This window comes from Sturnus vulgaris, chromosome 3 (genome assembly GCF_052056855.1).
Source record: "Sturnus vulgaris isolate bStuVul1 chromosome 3, bStuVul1.hap1, whole genome shotgun sequence".
NCBI lineage: Eukaryota > Metazoa > Chordata > Aves > Passeriformes > Sturnidae > Sturnus > Sturnus vulgaris.
Window position 1 is genome coordinate 8,568,197 of NC_142245.1, and position 18,088 is coordinate 8,586,284.

General features: G+C 39.9%; 1 protein-coding gene across 19 annotated transcripts in view; it reads left to right on the forward strand.

The window, feature by feature from the left end:
• The window catches only part of EHBP1 (EH domain binding protein 1), a 203,678-nt gene that overhangs the window by 26,549 nt on the left and 159,041 nt on the right, over nucleotides 1-18,088 (forward strand). For all 19 annotated transcript variants that reach the window (XM_088160923.1, XM_088160933.1, XM_088160935.1 and 16 more), the window contains exons 4-5: nucleotides 7,966-8,061; nucleotides 16,895-16,948. In XM_088160923.1, coding sequence (XP_088017049.1) covers nucleotides 7,966-8,061; nucleotides 16,895-16,948 — 150 coding nt within the window. The remainder of the gene's footprint in view (nucleotides 1-7,965; nucleotides 8,062-16,894; nucleotides 16,949-18,088) is intronic.

The following is an 18,088-nucleotide window of genomic DNA, read 5'->3' on the forward strand; positions in this document are numbered from 1 at the left end:
GTGTTTCATGACTAATAAGTTGGTAGCCTGATGAATGGGAAGCTCTGAGTGAAGTCTCTCCAGCATCTGAACACTGATAAAGTTTGTGTTTCATGGGGACAGGAGTGCATGCTGTTTTCCTCCATTCTCAGGAGCATCCCCTCTTCTCCTCTTTGAGATGACTTGATCTTACTTGGTTGTTCCCTTTCCTGATGCTGTGGCTTCTTAGCCTGGTTGGATTTATGGCAAATTATCTTGTCAGAGAGGAAATTTTGGAAGTTATAGTAATTCTTTGACACTTCAGTTAAAAAAAAAAAGATGATCTAAGATTCTTTTTGTGTGTGTGTATTCATGTAACACAAAATGATGTTTCAAAGAACTCTGCAATAGTGGAGAGAGGGCATCCATGGTAGAGAAGATATCTTGAAATAATTGTGTTGAAGCACTTAAATGTTTAGAAAATGTGATGCACAGTTTTCTACCCTGCTCAGGAGAGACTTTATTTTTTACTGGTACTCCTCTTTTTCTGACCTCTTTTTCTGATTGTCATGCATATTTGTTGTATTTTGTCTTTTAACTAGAGGTATAAGCTATTCTAAACTGTTTTAGATGAAGACTGGTTCGTGACTGCACAACTAAATGTTGTGCATCCAAAATTCTGCTTCAGGTTATGAAAATCCAAAGATGTTACCTGATGAGTAAACAAGGATGTGAGCTCAGTCTGGTACCTGTTCCTGTTCCATACTCTTCAGCAAAGCCAGTCAGACTATTCCTGTTTCAACGAAGCATCAACTAACTCAAGTTCCTTTGACTTTATAGTGTGTATCTAAGCAGTAAGTGCTGATGTCAGTAACTGATGCCTGATGTGGCTCACCCTATGATAACTTCTCTGTATTAGTTTCATTAAATTTCTGTTGCACAGAGAGATGAAAGTTATATCAAACAGTAAGTGCAGTGCTTACAAAAGCTTTGTATCCCTGAAAAGCTTGGTGAAAAACAAGGTATTTGTCCATAAATGACTGCTTTGTTGGGGTTCAGAAACAGAAGCTGTAACAGAAGTCCAGCATGGCTTTGTGAAACGATGGGTTTCTGCCTGTCATTGTATAGAATCCAAATGACAGCATTTCTCTGAGGCAGTAGGATTTTCTGGCGTTAGCTCAGCCTTTTGGGCTTGACGTTTTGTTCAGTTGGGCCATGAAGTTCCATGATGTGTCCTCACTTTTGGTCACTGGGTAGAAGCAACTCTTGGCAGATTTAAACCTGAAACTCAGAAAGGTCTTTGGCTGACTAAGTCATGTTTAGTAAGATCCCACAAAGGTACTTTGAAAGAGACTGAGTGGCCTTGAAACCTGGGCAGAGCATAGAGTTAATTTTAAAGCTTAGGCAGTTGATGTGACTTGAGCTGTTTGAGTCAAAAACTGTAGATCAATAAAGGTTCTTGATCTCTTAGTCATCCTGCCAGTAAAATACTTTATTCAACATACTTGTTTCATCTAATTGCTTTATTGGAAGCAAGTCAAATGAATATTTCCTCTTATTTTATTTTTGGTGGACACTGGGTTCAATGAGTGCAAAGCATTAATAATTGTCCATGTTTTTCAGCTTCTTGAGAGGGAGGAAGGGAGGGATGAGGTTTTAGTTTACTGTAAAGATGTGAAGACTTGGAGGTTATGTTTTCTGAACTTTTCAGATCATTAGGGTTAATGAGGGATATCATCAGCAGATAGTTCACAAACTCACAAACATGGCCCTTTGGATGCTCTCCAGTAGCTCTGTGTCTCTTTTGTACTGGGAAAGTACAAGAGATATATTAAGCAAAAATGTGCAACTGGAAGATGAAGCTATGGATGTACACTGGGATGCCTGCTCTAACTGATACAATTTTAAAATGCCATTGAGCTGAAAGCTCAGTTCTTGATGTCCTTTGAAGCCCTTGTTTTTGTGGGTTTCCATGATTTTGATATGCCTCTTGCACCACATACTCTTTTTCCAAATAAATTACAGTAGTCCCTTTATTAAAAGAAATAATGAGAGGCATCGTGTGCAGGAGTCTGAATATTTTTCTTCTTACTATGGGAAACATAGACCAGGAGGTGTAGATATGTTTAATTACAGCAAGTTTCAAAGTGTTGCAAATGAGAAACAAATACTCATTTTGAAAAAGCATATAAATAGCAGTCTGATGGGTAGCTGGATACAAGACCATAAATATATCCAGCAGTTACTGACCTTAATGCAGATTTAAGTTACTTACAGTTCTATTTTGGGACTTGCTCTCCATGGCCAAGTCTAATTTTAGTGTATTTCATGAGGTGTGTCAAGATGAGGTGGCTCTGTGTGGTTGGGTATCTCCACTCTGTGTGCCAGGAGTTTACACTAAATGGCGATTTGCAGTTTTGCTGTGCTTGGCAGAATTACTCTGCGGTCCTAGAACCAAAATGGACTTTCAGCCTGGAGAGGGTGGGAGTTGCCTGTCTGCTGGTGCAAATGTTGTCTGTTTGTAAAATCAGGGACACTCTTCAAGCTTTATTTAGATGCTGTTCAGCGTCCATGGTTTACAGAAGGTGCAACTTGTAGCCATGGGCTTGTTTAACCCTTCTCAGTACCCTGCCACACTAGAAAGTTGCTGGGCTTTTGGACCATCTCTCTCTCTATCTATCTTTTTTGGTGGGTTTTTTTTTTTTGGGGGGGGTGGCAGAAGAATGTCTTTGTTCTAACGTAGAGCAAGGGAAAAACGTGTTGAAAATATGTTTACTTTAATTTCACTGAGATGCTCTCTCAAATTTCCAGACCTAGAACAAAGAAATTTCTATTCCTGTGAACATACAGAGACTTATGGTTGAATTACACACCTCTGAAGAATCAAATTTGCACTTGTTTCTGAGAGCCTGACAGAATTATTCTTCAAAGATTCTTTTTGTATCAAAGATGAAAGAAGGTGCTTTGGCTGCGATTTCAGCATTTCTCTTGCAAGTTTATCAAAAACTGTTTAAGCACAAAGGAGAAGGAGCAATTCTGAGAAAGAGGGAAAGGACTTGAGCAGTGAGAAGCAAGAGCCAAAAGAGGCAAAGGGGCATGGAGTGAAAGGAATCCCTTGTACACAACAGCAGCCTGGCCAGCATTTTTCCAAGGTCCTGCCATCAATAATGCAGCAGCTGGGTCACCTGTTTTGTTTTCCTTGGCAATCTGTTGCCTTTTCTGGCTACTTTATTGCCCAGTGCCAGCCCTTCCTGTCCCTGCTGGGCTGGAGTTCCATAGGCGTGTTGAGACCCTGACATGCTGGTGGACTGTCTGGGACCAGCATAGTTGAATAATGCCACTCCTGGAGCTTCTCAGTTTTGTAGCAAAGTTACAAGATCCTTGTAATCCCTGACTATAAACTGGAGGTCATTAATACTCTTCTTTTTTCTGAGAGTCCCATAAAGTTGACTTGTGGTGACATTCTGAGGTGTAGTGATGGTTGTCCCAGAAAACAATAAGAAAAAGAACTATTTATTTTATTTGTCTGGGCTTTGATTTTTTATTTGGTTGCTTGTTTTTATTTTCTAATAAGAAACCCTAGATGACATGAGAAACTGATTGAAGAGATGGGGAAGCTCTTTATCTGAGCATCATCTACAAATAAGGAAAGATTTGGTGAACAAAATATCGTGAATCATGTATTTAATACATGATGTATTCATCATATATGTCATGAACGTGTATGTGTGAAACCAAGCTTGAAGAAGTAGCCCAGTCCTAGAGAACCTGTGGTGGAGATGAGTTTTTGCTCATTCCCCAAGCTCAGCAGTCTTTCTGTAGCTTTTTAGCAGTGATACAACTGTCTTTGTGCACACATGTAACACGTGAGTGCTGATGAATTGAAGACATTCATGGGAAGCCCTGTGGGAATCCGCTTGTTTCCTTGTCTGCTCCAAAGGGACACTGACAGCAATGTGTTGATTAAAGACTGCCTGGAGTTTCCAGGGCTTTCAACTTCTTTCTTTGGCACGTGCTGGGTTTTTTGGACTGCATCCCAAGGCATGAGTGTGACTGGAGTGTTGTTCTGGTGCCCAGCCTTTTTAACTGGTGGGCCAAGCACAGGGATTTCTTGGGGGGGATGCAAGCTATAGTCTCGAGTATGGTCTTTAATTTGTCTCCCTTTGTGACACTGAACTGCGGTACAGACGAACAAGAAGAAGCCATTCACAAACTGCTGGTTTCCTCTGGTGTGAGGCAATTGGCAGCTTTTCCCAGTCTATTCTTTTTCCAGTAGGTCCATTAACAGCCATATACAACTCTGGCTGTCTTGGATAGTGAATGACTTTGGTGGGATGCATCACACAGAGTAAATCCTTGGTGGTCCAATGTTCCAAAGTCACACTGCTGGCATGGTGGCACCAGAGGAAGGATCTGGCTGCTTAATGTCAGCTCTTCCTCTTGGGGTTTTTAATTTTTTTTTATTTTTAATTTTTTTTTTCTGTCTAAGTGTTCTGCCTGCATAATACTGAAGAAGAGGGATTATCCTTACAAGCTGAGTTGCCCTAAGCACTACTGGAGCCAGTTGAGCTCCTGCTTGCTTCTTGTGACCTGAACAGCCTGTCACACCAGCAAGTAGCAGAGCTGGTCTGATCACAGGCAGCTGGGAAAAATTTTATAAGGAAAAGAAAATCAGCAGTTTGCTGGCTCACAATAAAGCCACTCTTGTGGCTGCAGGTGAGAAATAATCGTAGGTCTGTTTCAGATGAGTTTTGCTTTTAAAACCCAATATTGACGGCTTTGCAATAAGAACTTATTTTTTAATTCATAAATATAAAATGTTCCATAATTGCAGCAGGCTCAAAATATTATGGTCAGCTCTAGTATCTTATAGAAAAGTAACATTAAATTATCCTGCACAACAAGATGAGGCAAGGTGGTGTTGAAGAAAGCAGAAAAGAGATGAAGCTTCTGAAAGGGCAGGTTCCTGAAATAACGTAGTATCAAGTCTGTCATTCCAGTTCATGCACGGCAAAACAGCAGCAATGTTCACATCACAGGTGGTGGATTGCAAAGCTGGCTGCCTGGATTGGAATTGTTGTTTTAAAAAGAAAAATGAATCTCGAAACTGGATAGCCTGAAGTGCCCATGCAAGTAGGCTCATCTCCACGGCCTTTCTTTAAGAGATTTCCTCTTGTCCCGGTCATCAGTTTTGTGCCAGAGCGATGCTGTAGGTTGGACAATGTCATTCACAGCCCTACTCTATAGGGTATTTCAGCAGCCCCTCCTGTAGCTCCTGTTTCCAGATTTAAAAGAGCTTTCATGCTATGTTGTCTTCTCTCATTTTCTACTGGCAGAAAAAAGGAAGAGTTGCCTTTCACTTTGAAATACAACAGAGCACTTCTGCTTCTCTTTCCAGACCAGGGCTCCCATTCCTCAGATCTGGAGACAAGTCAGGCAAGGGCAGGGCTGTGGGTGAGGCACCTGCTGCTGGAAGTAATTTCTGCTTAGCTGCACTTGCCTTGACTTCCAGGACAATGGGAGATGTCTGGTGAAGACCAGTGGTAAATGAGGAAAAAGTGGATTTAAAGGCACAACCACCTGATGGAAAATGGAGTTAGAGGAGGGGATTAGGGTGGAAATGTACTGTGCAGATGCAGCACGTCGCCTTGGCTGAGCCCTGACAGCAAGTCCTTGTCACTTGCAGTGGTAGCCTGATCCAGCTCCAAGTCAAGGCATATAATTTGGGAGTTGAAAAGCTTTTTTGATATAAACCAGATGTAACTTGAAAAAGTTCCAGCACAGAGGTGCCTGGCATGAGAAATGTTGCATTAGAATAACACTCTGCATCTTAATTTTAAATTACTGTCATTTGCTAGTCCTCTGTGTTTCTCTGGCTTTGCTTTCCCCTTTCCCTTTCTCCTTCCCAACAGTCCTTTTGATGTTATCTTTTTCTGTCATGCTGTTTGTGTGATACAGTGTTTATTTTTCAAAGCCAGAGGAGGACTTAATAACTTTCATGATCACAGAACATCTTTGCTTTAAAAGCTCATTAGTTAGAGCTTGTCTCCTGGCTGTTGCTTTCAGTGACAGAAAAACATATATATCCCTGTGTGTTTATTGTGCCTCACTGACTTTCCTGGTGGGAGGAAATGCTGATAAAGGGCTTGAAGTGAAGTGTTGACTGCACCAGTGAATGCTCATTTTCTAAGTTTTTTTTAATAGATGGAACAAATGATCCTTAGCTGAGCAGGCTGGCAGTGCCTGGACCTTGGACAGAAAAAGTTTGACATAATTGTCAGTATTGGCCAAAACCCAGCAGGAAAGCTCAGGTTTCAGACACACCATGAGCTCCAATTACTTTTGTGCAAACTGGTACCTGGAAAGAGGATGGAGTGCCCCTATGGGAGAGAAGTTACTGATTTTACAAGATGCTACCAGAGGACATGGCAGATGAGCTGGTGCCTGGCTCTGGATCACTGCCTTATGTCTGCTGAAGATCTCTTTGGGCAAGCTGGGAGTGATGCAGGGGGCTGTGGGTTCTGTGGGACAGAGACACACAAACTGCAGCTCTGGAGTCTGTGGTAGTAATGACATCTACTATAGTGTGTTTTGCTGCTCACAAAATACCTTCTTGTGAAATATATGTGTTTTGCTTGTGTTATTTGGTGTTGTTTGCTCAGTTATTCAGAAAATACATCCAGGCATTCTTTAGACTGATGAGATTAGACTGAAATTTGTGGAATAAAACCAGTAGAAATTGGAGTCTTTCAAGTTGCTCTTATTTTTAAATTCCCTTTTCCCTTTTTTTTAGATGCTCCAAGTTGCTACTCTGCAAGGACAAAGTATAGACACTCACTGAAAAATCTGATCTAATTAGGCATCTTTGGGAGCTGCAGTTTCAAGCAGAACACCAAAGATTAAAAAAAAAAAAAAGTTGAGATAGAACCAAAGGAGAGCTGGCAACGCTTAGCACTCTCTACTGTATATGGTGGCAGAGAGCTGCTGCCTCTGTAGGGATGGGACTGCTTCTCCAGCTTTGTCTTTCCCACTTTAGTACATCAAAGTCCCAGGTTACCTTAGGGTCCCTGAGAACCTGTGTCACAGGTCCTCCTAACCTAATAGACAGCCTGAATCTGACGTTCTAAGTGTTGAAAGGGGTATAAAATTACAATGAGTGATGCTCTAGAATTAAAAAAAGAAAAAAGCCAAGTTAATTGGCTTCAGGTAACAGTAATTAGATTGTACAGTCTTTCCTGATAAAACTTCCACATGTATCTAATAACACCCTGGCTCTGTAGCTGTCATTTCTGCAAGCAGCATCCTTCCCTCGTTTGTCTTACAGCTTACAAAATAGATTAGGTTGAGCTTGGAAAAAGGTACACTTATTCCAAACCATAGCAGAAATGCTCACACATGGTGCTTTTTAGGACTAGCTGTTAAAATGTAAATACAGGCCATGCACTAATCCAAACTGATGCTCAAAGGTAGACAGGTTCTCAGTCTATTTAACTGTTGGGGTTTTTTTGTTATCTTTTCTAGGTATAGATACCCCAGCATACTAATTCTTAAACACTTAGATGTTTTAGTAGCATTATAAAGCATTGTTTTCACTTTTCTTTCCTCAAGTAAAACTTCTTGTTCCATTTATGTATTAATGTGATTAGACCTGCACTATGTGTTGTACACAAAATAAAGCTCAGCTTGCTTCAGAAGTTCTGACTTCACAGACTTAATTTTTGTAAGGCTCTGAGTGTCCTGGCCTGTGCTATGTATTAAAAAAGCTGAGTTTAGGACCTTGTGAGGAACAGCTTTAGTTCAATGGAAAAGTTTGCTAGTGGTCTGAGTTTCTCATTTGTGGTCATTCTCATTTGTGTCCTTTGAAGTGTTCAGCATTCACGGGTTTAAGAATGTATCCTTTTTGGAGTCAGTGGTATGTTACTTTTACCTGCATGCCCTGGGTCCTATGGGAGTCAAGTCAGCACTTTCATAATGACTTTAAACAACTGGGTATTTTTCTTCCTTCAGGCACACAGCTGGCAGCCTGGAATCAAGAACCCATACCGTGGGGTGGTGGTGTGGCCTGTACCTGAAAATGTTGAAATTACTGTGACTCTATTCAAGGTATGCTTTTTTTAAAACATAATCTTTACTATTTCCTAAACAATACATGAAAAGTTCTGTTTGGAAATGCCAGATTATAGTCACAAGGTCTAATCTTGCTGGTTTTATGTCATTAGCTGCACAACCTTATGTCCTCAGTTCAAATCAGGCTGAGAGGGATGGTCTGTTCCCTGCCAAAGCTGACTTTTGTAGTTTATTTAACACACTAAAATACCCATTGAGCTGATTATGGTGAGGCATTGGCACAAAGTCCAGCACATGTGTAGCTGTGCACGTAGTACATGTGTAAGGACTTGGCATGGGTTACAGCCTGATGGGTTTTCTTTAAATACTGGAAGGCAGAAGTTGTCATAACACAGTCATTTCAAAACTTCCTTGTTCAGTTTCAGTACACACTACTGGCTGCAAAAGAATCCAGTTCCTCATTTCCCATTATTTAGAATGCTACACAAACATCACAGCACTGATGTGATTGCAGCTGTAAAAGTGGATGTGCAGTATTTGAGTAATACATAGAACTATAAAATTTTACAGGGGATTTTTTAATTTTTTGAATTGCATTTGTTCTACTAAACAAAGCTTATTTGTGTGGCTGTGAAGCAGGAGGAGGAAGTGATAGTTATGCTAGCACTTATTTCCCAAATATCATTGGGCAAGGGCCTTTCTGCATAAACAGTGCAGCTTTGCATGTGTGGCAGTGTAGGAGGCTGAAGATTTCTGGGATTTTTATTCCATAGTTCGTCCTCATTCTTTACTATGGTGCCTTCATCTACATTCTGGCTGTTCTTATTTCTAACTGCTCCCTTTGCAGCTTAGGGCAACAGTAACATACTTCTTTCTAATTAGTAATATTTGTATTTCTTTGTCTTGGGGACTTTTCCTGAGCTTGGATGTGGCTTCTGATTAGCCTTATAATGGGAATTTATTACTTGGTTCATTAAACCTAAAAAAAGGGGGTTGTCTTCTCCCCACACCCCCTCCATTTTAATTCCCACCTTTGGGATTACTGATGAACACAAGCTTCTCAGGTTGACAGTGATCATAAACTATCATAAACTTGTCTCTCTTCTTAGAAACATGTAGTCTTCAATTGAGATTCAAAAGTTCACTACCAAAAATTGTTTGCTTTTAGGACCTCTACTTGGACTAAGAAACTTGTCAGCATTATGTGGCAGTGTTACATGTCTGTACAATCTATAAATGTTGCTTAATATTTTCAACATTTAAAGTGAAGCAGGAATGTACAGAAATCTTGATTGTGATTATGGTGTTATGTAAAGGATGAGAAATAAAGTTTCTTTTGGGTGCAGCTCTGTGATACTGTGGCTTTGGAGTGAAGGTGTTTTCCAGCCTTCTCTTGCCATCCCGTCTTTTTATTTACATTTGTACTGCTTCAGGATTCTGTTATGTAGAACAGCACAGCAGCCTTGTTAGTCGTGTAACTGAGACTGAGGATAGGACTATCTAGTGAGGGATGGAGGGCCTCTGGAGTCAGTGTCAGGTATTACAAAAGCTTAATTTTACCCAGCACTAATTCTGTAGGCAGATCTGTTCACTGGATTTCTTCCTCTCCCCTCAAAATGAGCCTGCCTGTCACAAGAATTGGTCTGGGAGGAGAGGAAGGAGTGTGAATAACCCCAGCAGCTGTGTCTTCTGTAAATGGTACCCACTGGTCTCTGGGGGAATGAACATTGGATTTATAATCAAAATATTGAGAACCATCACACTATCAGGCAGCTCTTACTGTAAAATCTGCTCTAATTGAGCCTCCAGCTATTCTAACAAGAGTGCCAGGAAGTGGCCAAATGCCCTTTGTGCTCTGTCAGGGAATGCACGTGTGGCACAGAGCAGCTTGTTGAGCAAGCTGTGAGCTGCCCCAGGAGTGCTGTACCTGCGTGAGACCAGCAGCCTGCCTTAGTGAGCTGTGAGGGGCAGAGGATTGCAGGCAGAAGATGGTGCTGGCCCAGCTCAGGCTGTGGCCAGTGCCCTGATGGCTTTGTTGGCTCTGGTGCTTCAACTGCAGCAGAGGACATGTCCCAGCACCCACAGAGCTGGCATTTCTGTAGCTGGTAGGTTCTGGGCAAAGGCAGTCAAAAAGAACTGGCTGTTTGTCACACAGCTGATGCATTGTCTGGGCAGCACTGGAGCAGTGGGAAGGGAAGTATGTGATAGCACTCTCCAGCCGCCTTTCTGGGAGCTGACTTGGAAGTTGAGTATTTATATTGTTCCTTCCTCTAGAAGAAATGGGTCAAAAAGACTGAAAACAGTAAAGCTCAGAAAAAGAGGCTGCTCATCTTGCAGTTCTGTAAAAATCCTTTTTGGAGCTGATCCCCTGCGAAGGAGGGTGATTGTTGAAGGTTTGGCACTTTGCAGTACGTGTACTCAGCCTGGCCTTGTTTAACAAAGAGAAGCTGTTTGCTTTCAGCACTACCTGAGAGAGAAGTTCAGGGAACTGCTGCCTCCATGTCCACCCTGGCAGAGCCCAGAGCTGGGAGCTGGCTACTCCCACAGAGTTGTGTAGCAATCACAGATAACAAATGAGTGCCGTGGTGCTGTTGGGAATGGAAGGAGTGGGCTCCAGACAGACAGCTATGTGTTGTGGGAAATGATTCACATAGTAGTGGCGGTGCATTCATAAGTGGCTGTTGAAATGTGTTGCTGGTAGGATTAGGAGATAAGTCAAGGTTTCAAGTACTGATGAGAATGTTAAGAGTCCTCTTCAGTAGTCAGCCTGGACACTTGAGAGCTGGCTAAGCAAAGTGCCTGTGATCAGTCAATAGATGAGATATTCTGCATTATCTGCACAGCCCTGCTTTGAGTGTTACCTTGTTTACAACAACATATTTGTAATTCTTGCACAAGCAAAGTACTGAAGAAATTAGAACCTTCATTTAGAAAACTCTAATTTCAAGTAAATGTAAGCTTGTTTGTTTCAATTAATTCTGGGCTTCTGGTAAAATTTCATGCTGCCCTGGGGTCATGTAGGAAAAAACATCATATGGATATATTGATTCAGCTTCCCTTGATTAGCTGTAGCGCCTGCCCATCCAGTCGCTGAAGTGCTAATAACATAAAAAGTTCCATCTGTTCTGAAAGTTTAACTTCTTCCTTTGCTGAGCTCCACACTGATATTTAGTTATGCCTTGGGTTTTTTAACCAAACTGGGGAGAAAGAAACATCATGAAACAATAAGCCTATAATGCATTTAAAATCCATAATTTTTAGTGCTTTCATGAAAAGATTCACCAATGCCAGAAAAACCAGAACTGAATTTCTACCTTTTTTTTGTTGCCATGGTTGTGCTCCAGAAGTTAATTTTTTAGAGTCCTTGTATTAGCAAAATTTAACCGCCACATATGAAAACTTGTATACTTTTCTGTGGGTTTATATACAAAAACAGATCTTTATCAGCTAAGAGAGATTTTAAACCAATTTTTTGCCAAGGAAGACGAGTACTTTTAGTAAAGCTAAATGAACATCAGCTGTACTATGAGGATTTAAATTGCAATCATTATTTTCTAGCTTAAAAGCAAAGTGACTTCCCGAGTGAAAATGTTTGTTCTTCAGGAGTAAGCATGGACTTTGCTTCATTGGATTACACAAAACACTTGTTTTGTCAGTAATGTACGTGGTTTATCACGCTGATGTACCATTGCAACAACTGGGACCATTACCAACTCTTAATTCCAAGGTTTGAAAAAGACATTTTTAAAGGCATAGCTTTCTAAGCACACAAAAATATTTATGAGTAAAATAAGAATGAAATAGATGATCAAGACAGACCTGTGTAGTTGGAAGTATTCCTGTCATTACATATTACTCAGAAAAAATCCCTATCATTCTTCTTGAAAGCCCAAGTCAGTCATGATTTGATTTTACAGAATAATAACTGGCCATGCTGTAGCAGGAACACTGCACCAAAGCCAGTGTGTTATCTCGTCAGGAAAAAAAGGAACCCAAATCAGCCCAAGCCCAAAACCTCTTCATAAAGCTATTTCTTGTAAGTAAAGACCAAGTTCAGGTTCAGAGCATACTTACTTCAGTTTAGGAGGGACCAGAGTCTTGACCAGCTACTATGGAGAATACTCCATAGGAGTGAAAACCAGTTCCATAGGCAAGGTGTTATGTGTCAGATATAAAAATCATAAGCTTGGGGAAGTAAGTACATTTGCACATCAAAAAATTAAATAGTTAAAAACTTAAAGGATTAATGGGGGACTAATTTTTAGAAAATATTAAATTAAAAAAAAGACATTCAATGCTTGTCACCTTTCTAGCCCAGAGGCCTTACAGGAAAGGGTGAGCTTGGTGTGGTGATACACAGGGATGTTTCTGCTGGTCTCTTCAGAGCTTCCTGCTTTCTGGCAGCTCCAATTAAAGCTGATCACAGCTGCATATGATTTTCTAGAATTATCAGACCTCTGTAACCGGCATTGAAAACAACAAGAATTGGGTCAAATCTTGAGGCTTGTGCCGTTTCAAGCAGGCAAGTACAAAAGCTGAGGACAGATGCTGGAGTACCCAGAGCATCTGCTGCAGGTCACTGGTAAAGGGAGATCACACACCCTGTGAGCGTTTGATGTGATTCACTGTGACAGTCCTTAAGTAGTTATTCCCCAAGAAGAAAGACTGAAGATTAAGGCTGGTATGAAGTGATCTAATTGAAAGACAAGCTTTAAAAACCAGGAACACTTAGGGAGGAGGCCTGGGGAAGGAAGGGAGAAAGGGACTAACAGTCTGAAGATCTTCCCACTCTGGCTACTGATTAGGAAATGCAGCAGTCCCCCGATATGTCCTTTGTTCTTATTGCAAGAAATACAAAAATAAATCTGAATATAACCTGAACTATTGGAGAAGGTTTAACTTTCTTCCGTTGTCTGAAACCACCCTGTACTCCGCAGAAAAGATCTAGTCCTTGACAAGAATGAGTTCATAATGGACTCATAAACAGAGAAGAGAAAAATGTGTCTGACATATCCTTTGCTCCTCCCAAGCCCAGAAGAGTTGACTTTTAGGGTAGTTGGCATGTGGATGGGTAGAATGGTGTCACAGAAAGAAACTAAGGGGTGGGATTGCAAAGAAAAGCTGACGTCCAGTCTCTTGCACAGTTCCCTACTATTTGCTTACCTGAGTGTTACTTTTGGCATTCTAAGGTCATCTTATTAGACAAAAAAGAGAGGAAAAAAGGGTAGAGTAAAAAGGCTCTACAACTTAGTTGAAGATGCTGAAAGCAAACATCAAACTGAGACAGGAAAATGGGACCCATGTCTTGGTATTAAAAATGATGATTCTTTCTTTACATAGTAAAATGAGGAGGAGCAATAAGCTGTTCAATCCCTTTGCTCTAATGCTTACAGTTTTCAATTCATGGTGAAACCATAGTGAACGTTGGATAGAGTGTAGTTCTGCATCTGTAGTATACTGGTGGAGTATATAAAAAATAAATAAAAAATCACTTACCAACTCCTGTCATGTTACAGCGAGATGTGAGGCAACTTGTTCCTTGATCTTTTTAGGTAATTTTCATTATCATTTGCTTTTAGGAAATGGGAATAAGGTCTGTTTATAATTCTTGACTTTAGGTATTCCTAGCTTGCATCTGCTTACAAGTGAGGTGAGATTTTGTGTGCCCTGTTACTAGAGAGTGCTTTCATATAGTACTGGAGCATTCCAAAGGCTGCTGTAACCATTACTCCTGGAGTTACTCTTCTTTGGAATAGCAATTTTTTTCCTAAAGCATAGTCACCCATATAATCCTCAAATAATAGTTTGCTAGATACATCACATGAGTTTTCTGTGGTGAATGGAGAATATGTATTAGCCAGTTTGGGAAGTATGTGGTGTTGTGGGCTTTTTACTGGTATTTACTCTCTTCAAATCCAAAATAAAATGAAAGATTAACTAGATTTATTGAAACATCACCTGTTATGGAGACCACATGAGGAAATGTTAGCCCCAAATGTAATATGTTGTTTGCAATAGAAACTGTGTTATAACTATAATCATACAAGTATCTGTTTATGTGACCACGTCATAAAGCTGTAAGTTAATTAGAAATAGGACTCTCTATGCTGCTCCTTGGGCTTCTGATAAAAGCATTGTAGTGGAAGAGTGAAGCCACTTATGTATCTGTTGCGAAGAAATGCTGAGGCTTATGTATATAAAATTATTTAGGGTTTTCTCTTTCTAGAGACATTTTAAAACGAAGAAGTAACATGGCTTTTTTTTTTTTTTTTAATCTGGATTCACCTTGAAATCTGAAATATCCTACGCATATGTAAAGTGTTCATATATCAGCATATTTCATACTCTCTGAACATTTGGTAAGGCTGTTCATTAGAGAAGTCCTTGAAGCTTTTAAGGGCTGTTTTGGGGCAATACACTGCGTTTATCATCCTAAAGTGTTCACAACTTGCTTTCAAGTGTGTGCTAAAATGTTGAACATTATTGAGTCTTTGCATTATACAGTGTTATTTTGCTCTGTCAGATGATCAGAAATACTCAGCAGAGCACCTGGTTCTGCAGCCCTCAGAGGTGTGAGTTTTACTGCCACTGACAGAGAGCTTGGTTTGACTTTATAGATTATTACCTTGTAGGAACAAAATGAGGAATGTTTTGTTTGTTGCATGGGATAAAATATTAGACCCTGACTTTGGAAGCAGTTTTAGGTCAGCCTGCAAGCTTGTCCTAATAGCTTTTGGGGGAGTTAGGGGAAAAAAACTGAGCAGGATGAAATGTTTGAGAGTTTACTCACTTATTATGGAGTAGCTTATTAAAACATAAAGTGGTTAATGATCCCATTAAATCTCATTATGTCATTTCATGCTGTATCAAAGGATGCAATTAAACAGAAAGGTAATTGCCCCAGGTTAACTCTTAAAACTTTTAAGTATTTAATAGCTGGGTTACAGAAAGTTACATCTTTAGAATTTATATAGTATGCACCAAACCCTCAGGTATCATGTATTTTATTTACATAATGCAGAATTCCACAAACCTGATTAATGTGATGGAGATATAATTACATAATCTGATATTTACAAGACCTTAATTGGAACATGGAAATACCTCAGTATAATTTTGTATGTATCTATTTGCCATTCTGTCCTTATGGTTACTGGTACAGCATGATACTCGATACTCGATGACAAATGATACTCATTTGCAGTATTTAAATTATTCTCTTTAAAAAAAACCTCTTAAAAGATGTATTCATATATAAAAATGAATCATCAGTTTTGACATAAGTTTTTAGCAACATCTTATATTCTTTCACTGAAAGTGTTTTACAGGGGGGCTGCACGGGGGGCTGCACAGAGAACTGACTTGGCTGGGTTTTGAGGAAGGATGCGCAGGAGGAGATGGGATAATATCCTCCTAGAAGTGTTGCTTTAGTTCATCCAAAGAGGAAGTTTATTTAAGAGCACACTTCCCAAGTTTTTTGTGTGCTAGGAAACTTTTTAAAAACTGAAATTCTTTTCTCTGGATGTTTGAGCTATAAGCTCATTACTTACAAAATATGTTGTATATTCAAAGACAACTAGTCAAAAAGTGGTACAGTACCTCTGCCCACTGTCTGACTTCAAAGCCAAACTGAAAGTGAAACAAGGGTTAAAGCAAAGATTGAATGAGTTAAGAAGATTAAATGTGAGGGTTTTTAGCATTCTAGAAAGAAAAGGAAGATGGTGCTAATGGATATAAGGTAGGAGCAAAATATCTAGATGCATTTTGTTTATTTAGAGCAGCAAGATGGAATTGCCATGCTTGCTGTAGTGTCAGGACCAGTTGCCAAATAGTAGCAAGAAAACAGAGATGCTGAGGGGTCTCATATATGATTTTGGGAAATGCTGATGATATGGAACTGACTTCAAACACCTACAGTGTGCAAACATCAGAGGCAGAGGAGTAATTGAGTGTTTTCCTGTAACTAGAAATAATAGGATAGAATTGAGGTATAGCAAAAGCAGGTTTCATGTCAAAAGAAAGACTCAATTCTCTTAGTGTGAGAATCTATTTTGCAAAAGGAGTAGAAGTTTTGCTGCAGTTGTTCAGAACTTGGACTGGATGATTAATTATTTTTTTTTTTAAAAAGTGTTTTGTTTAAAGTAGGATTCTTGATAGAGGCTTGAGAGGAATGACTTAAGTGTCTTCTCCACTGTTATTTTACTTTCAGGCAACAACAATACAGACCACTCCAGCAGACTGAAAGCTCATTAAATTTAAAAAAGCACCAAATAAATGAACTTCATTGTTATTTTTCTTCCTGTTAGTGAAAATGTTTTCTGATCCTCACATGTGATACGATAGAAATGCTGTGAACTCAGGATAAGTATTTAAGAAATCTGCAATGGAAGGAGGTGCTGTGCTGAAGCTGTGACTTTGGATCACTGCTTTGTGCTCATAGAGTCTGGGCCTAAGGAGGTTGGGGTGTTCTTCTCAGTCCAGGTGGAAGCAAGTGGCTCCCTCCACTGTTATTTGCAAGTTTTGGATTTGTTGTATTTATCTGGGAGGTGGAACTTGAGAATTAAAGAGAGATTTATATATATATTATTTTTTCCATTGGATGAAAGGAAACAGCATTACAGGCCTTCATCAGCATCAACCACATGTTTGTATCTCTAGGAGTCTCTTTTAAATCCCCACTGGCAGTTTTACCTCAATTTATTCATCATATAGTGGACATCCCATAAAGCCTACATCCTAGCTGAAATATTTACCTCTGGTATCATCTGTGCATAAAAATAATTCAGAGTATATTAAAATCTTGGCTGTGTTGCAGTCTCTTGAATCTTGGATTATTTTTAGACTCAAATTCTCTGGTTTGTTTTTCTAGGATCCCCACGCTGAAGAGTTTGAAGACAAGGAATGGATGTTTGTCATAGAGAATGTAAGTTGGAATGTTGTTCTGGTTTTTTTATGCGTATAAGACTTAATAATTTAAAAAGATTAAAAGGTGTCCAGATCCTGAAAAAGTCTTGAATAAAATTTGAGCAGCTGAACCATCATAAATCCTAGCTCTGTAAGAATGAAGGTTTATTAAAATACCTATTGTTATGTTACAACTAAAATACAGCAGAGGGGAGTGCTATACTACACTGCTTAAATTCCTTCCCTGTAAGCATCAGTCTGCCTTGCATTAGTTTGCTGTGAGCAATGGAGTGAACAAGTTAGAGCTGGGTCATGACTCACTGTTTTATGGGCTGTGGCACATTATCTGTGTATGAGCAGGGCAGTGTACAAGTCAGAGCTGGGTTATGACACCTGTATGTCCCAAATGGCAGCGCACTCTTCTGGGGTTGGGTGCCACTCTCCGGGGGAGAGCAGAGCACATTTCTCGCCTTTGGTGGCTGAGCAATTTGGGGCAGGATGGAAGGTGAGCTGTGGTCATGCAATGAGGAGTGTGAGTCATGAGCTGCTTCTTCTGCATGTCCTGTGCACCGAGTGAAAACCCAAAAGTTGCTCCTGTGAGTTTCCAACTCCTTCAAGCCAGGAGCTCCCAGAACTTCTCGGAGAGCTGAATTCCTGAAGGCTGTACAAACAACCAGCTTTGCCAAACTGCATTGCTTGACACTGCATAGAGCAAGTGCTTCATGAAGTACTTTTTTCCTTTCCCTTCTCTGTGCTGGGCAGCAGCTTCCACTCTAGGGCAGTCTGGGCCAAAAAAAAGGGAAGCTGGTTTGTCTGGAGTTTTCTTGAAAAAGAAACTTTGTCTTCAAATACATTTTAAAGGATTGTGGTATCAAGACAGTGTTTATTGCTTATTAATATAGTTTCATTATGGACTGTTTCTCAGTAACATGATTTAATTTTTATGTTGTTTTTAAACAAAAAGAAATTGCTTTTCTACCAAGTAGTACCACATAGCACTGAAGTGTAGGGAAGCAATGGATTTTGCATATCTTTTTTTACCTAAAAATACTCCTTTTTTGTTGCCAATATTGGAAAATTGTTTGAATGTCTAAAGCTAAGATTTATTCTTATCACCAGTAACTGAAGATTTAAAAGAGCTGAAAGCAAAGTGCTTTAT